We start from the raw sequence: 3,059 nt of genomic DNA, 5'->3' as shown, positions 1-3,059 counted from the left end.
CCCCCCAGGGGGCTGCGTCACGGAGACGGACAAGGACGCTGAAGGGAAAGGACGCAAGGGAGCGTGGGGCCCAGGCCTGCTGCCTCGGGGCGGCCGACGAAGCTAGACGGGGGCTCCCCACGGCTCCCAGGAGCCACCTGAGAAAACCTGACCTGGTGTCTCGAGAGCCCGCCCAAGCGGGAGGTCTGACCCAGGGCTGCGGCCTCGACACCCGCTGGCCGGCTGCAGGGTGGAGGCGCCCGGAGCAAGCCCACTGGGCCGGGCCCCCCACACCCGCCCACGGGCGGGTCACGCAGCGCGGGCAGAGAGAGTCAAGGCGGGCTGAACTCGGGTGCCTGTGCCGGGAGCCCAGGGACAGCGGGGGGCAGCGTCACTCACCCCCCGCTGCTGCTGCTCCAGCTTCTGCTGCTGGACCTGCTTGTGGTTGGTGATGACCTGGCGGATGCCGTTGACGAAGCCGCCCTGGTCGTAGGGGATGAGGCCCATGAAGATCTTCTTCTTGGACGAGTACAGCAGCATGAGCACGCGCACCTCGCAGGGGGAGATGTGGGGGAACAGCATGCAGCCGGCCTGGGGGGGCAGGGCGTTCAGGGGCGCAGGCACCCCTCCGCGCCGACCGTGGGCAGCTCGAACCCCAGGTTCGACCTGGGCCCCCGCTGCATGTGCCCTGGAGCTGGCCTGGGATCTAAGTTTCGGGGTGTGGGTTCTACAGGGCACACCCCCCTTGCACCTCTCCTATGCCAGCCTCGCCAGGGGACCCGGCCCTCGTGGCTCGAGCCCGAGCAGTCAGCAGGGCCTGGGCCAGGGTTGGGGTGCAGCCCGGGGCCGGCACAGCTCTGCGAGCTCCAGCCTGAAGACCTAACAGGCCCCCGCTTCCGAGCCCGTTTCCCGCTGTAAAACCTCCGGCCGACGGTGCACGCATTAAACACCTCCGAGTGCCGCCTGTGCGAGATGCCAGCGTCTCCCCATGGGTACGGGGGACAAGGGCCCCTTTGCGCCCGGGAGAACACGACCACACCCCAACCGGCACCTCCGATCTGGCGCGGGGGCGTGTCCATGAGGGGGACCCGCCCAGTGGGCCCCGGGGCCCAAGGGGCCTCAGCACTCAAGCACCCTGGAGGCAGGGCAGGGCTGTCCCAAAGGGCAACAGAGACTGGAGGGGACCCCACGGCCAGCCCTCGGGGCACCTCACACCGGGGCACCTCTGGGCTGCAGCAGCTTCACTTGCTGCTTTGACCCTGCGGGACTTGGCAGCCCTCAGTCACCCCGGCGCCCCCCACGCTGCTCCCCCACACAGCCAGGCCAGGCGCCCGGGCAGAGGGAGGGCGAGTCCCGCCACAGCACTCGCGCGCCCGCACTCCCGGGCAGGGGCGCCTCAGTTGCACCAGAACACGAGACCCCGCTGGGCACCCCACTGGCTGCACCCCCACTCACGAAGCCGTTGCCCATGACGCGGCAGAGGCCCTTGAGCGAGTCGCAGTCTCTGTTGGTGAAGTGGAACTGCGCCAGCTGCGAGTTGCGGAACAGGGGGCCCAGGGTGGTCTGGGGGTGAAACGGGACAGCTGGGTCATGGCTGGGGTGCCGGCCAGCGGGGGGGGGGGGCTGGGGCTGTGCCTCACCAGCAGCTGCTGCGGGATGAGCTGCATGATCAACTTCTGGGGCCACTGGTCAGTCTCCCTGGGGGGAGGAGAGGGTCAGGGGGGCCCGGCGCTGGCCCCGCCCCCACCGCCCGCCGGCCACTCACAGGTTCTCGCCCTGGTTCACATAGGCCTGGCAGGGGAGGGTGCGCTTGAGCTTCGCTGCCGAGTCCGAGTAGGGCCTGCGCTTCTGGGGCGGGAGGGCAGGTCAGGGCCGCGCAGGCCCCGCGCCTCCCGTCAGCCCGCGGGCGCCCCCCGCTCACCTCCTGCCACTCGAGGACGCCGCTCCAGGCCAGCAGCTTGTTGCTGAGCCGGTGCTCACCCACGGCCAGGCCCCCCAGGGCCAGCACGGGCGAAGAGGGCGCGATGGGACCCAGCGCCCCGAAGACCCGCGCGCCGGGCTGCGGCAGAGGTGGGGGACAGGTTGGAGGCCGCCAGCCCACGGACGCCGCTGGCCAGGCCTCCCGCCAAGTCCGGGTCCGTCCCCCTCGCCAGCTCGGAGCCCCGGGCCCACCTGCCCTCCCCGCACAGCCCAGCCACAGCCGCCAGGCGAGGTGGTGCCCAGATGGGTGGGGGCACCTGGAGTGGGCAATCAGGGCAGCTGGCGGGGCTGCAGCGCCCTGGAACATGCCAGCAGGAAGCCACGGAGCCGTACACGCCCCCCCAGCGAGCGTCCCCAAACCCAAAGCACGCGGAGCCCGCAGGAGCCTTGCAGGAGCCGGGGGCCCTTGCTGGCAGCAGCCCTGGCGCCAGCCCACAACCTGACCGCTGGGCCGGCCCCAGGGGCTCCGCACCCGCCAGGAGGCACACTGGGGTGCGGGGCGCAGGTGTCCCTGAGAAGGTGCAAGTGAAGCAGCTGGGGGAGCCTTTGGCCAAAGGCTGAACTTGCAAAGGACATGGGGGGCCACCCAGGGGCGCTCAGCACATGCTGATCAGCTAAGCCCTGGGCCAGTCCCGCCGGGGCTGACCACCAGGGCTTTGGGCCCAGCGTCCAGACCAGGGCCGTCTGCTGGGGAGCTGACTCTGGGGAGGGCCACCCAGGGGGGCAAGGTGGCCTCCTGAAAGTTCAATTCGACTTTAGGGGGCCGGGAGGTGCCTCTGCACATCGGGGGAACCATGAAGGAGGGAAGGCAGCGGGGATGCCGAGTTAGGAAGGTGCCCACGTTCCAAACTCAGGCCGGTGCCCCCGCCCAGGGGCCCTGTCAGGTGGGCCGGGCGCGGGCAGCGGCTGACGGGGGCAGCAGCGGGCCCACAGGGCTGGGCTGGCGGGGCGTCGGGGTGCGCGGCGCTCTCGCTCCACAGACGCCTTATTTAGACTTTTTTGTAAAGAAGGTGGAGACTTGGTTCTGGGGAGCGCGCGCAGCCCGGGGTCTGCAGGACCGGCCGACGGTCTCGGGTCGGGGTGGCCCGGTGCCGCCCACG

The 3,059-nt window shown here is 71.2% G+C and overlaps 2 protein-coding genes across 2 annotated transcripts in view; one reads left to right on the top strand and one right to left on the bottom strand.

The window, feature by feature from the left end:
* Positions 1–106, top strand: part of PNKP (polynucleotide kinase 3'-phosphatase) — a 7,025-nt gene extending 6,919 nt beyond the window's left edge. Inside the window, exon 10 of the mRNA XM_004694016.2 lies at positions 9–106. Within this exon, the coding sequence (XP_004694073.1) occupies positions 9–106 (98 nt within the window). The remainder of the gene's footprint in view (positions 1–8) is intronic.
* A 205-nt stretch (positions 107–311) lies between these two features.
* The window catches only part of MED25 (mediator complex subunit 25), a 17,685-nt gene continuing 14,937 nt past the window's right edge, over positions 312–3,059 (bottom strand). Inside the window, exons 8-13 of the mRNA XM_012733509.1 lie at positions 1,901–2,566; positions 1,745–1,827; positions 1,620–1,677; positions 1,435–1,542; positions 379–570; positions 312–335 (exon numbers count right to left, since the gene is read on the bottom strand). Coding sequence (XP_012588963.1) covers positions 312–335; positions 379–570; positions 1,435–1,542; positions 1,620–1,677; positions 1,745–1,827; positions 1,901–2,566 — 1,131 coding nt within the window. The remainder of the gene's footprint in view (positions 336–378; positions 571–1,434; positions 1,543–1,619; positions 1,678–1,744; positions 1,828–1,900; positions 2,567–3,059) is intronic.

Source organism: Condylura cristata, unplaced genomic scaffold (assembly GCF_000260355.1).
Source record: "Condylura cristata isolate star-nosed mole 26May11 unplaced genomic scaffold, ConCri1.0 scaffold00041, whole genome shotgun sequence".
Lineage (NCBI taxonomy): Eukaryota > Metazoa > Chordata > Mammalia > Eulipotyphla > Talpidae > Condylura > Condylura cristata.
This window is presented reverse-complemented; position numbering and strand designations above follow the sequence as displayed.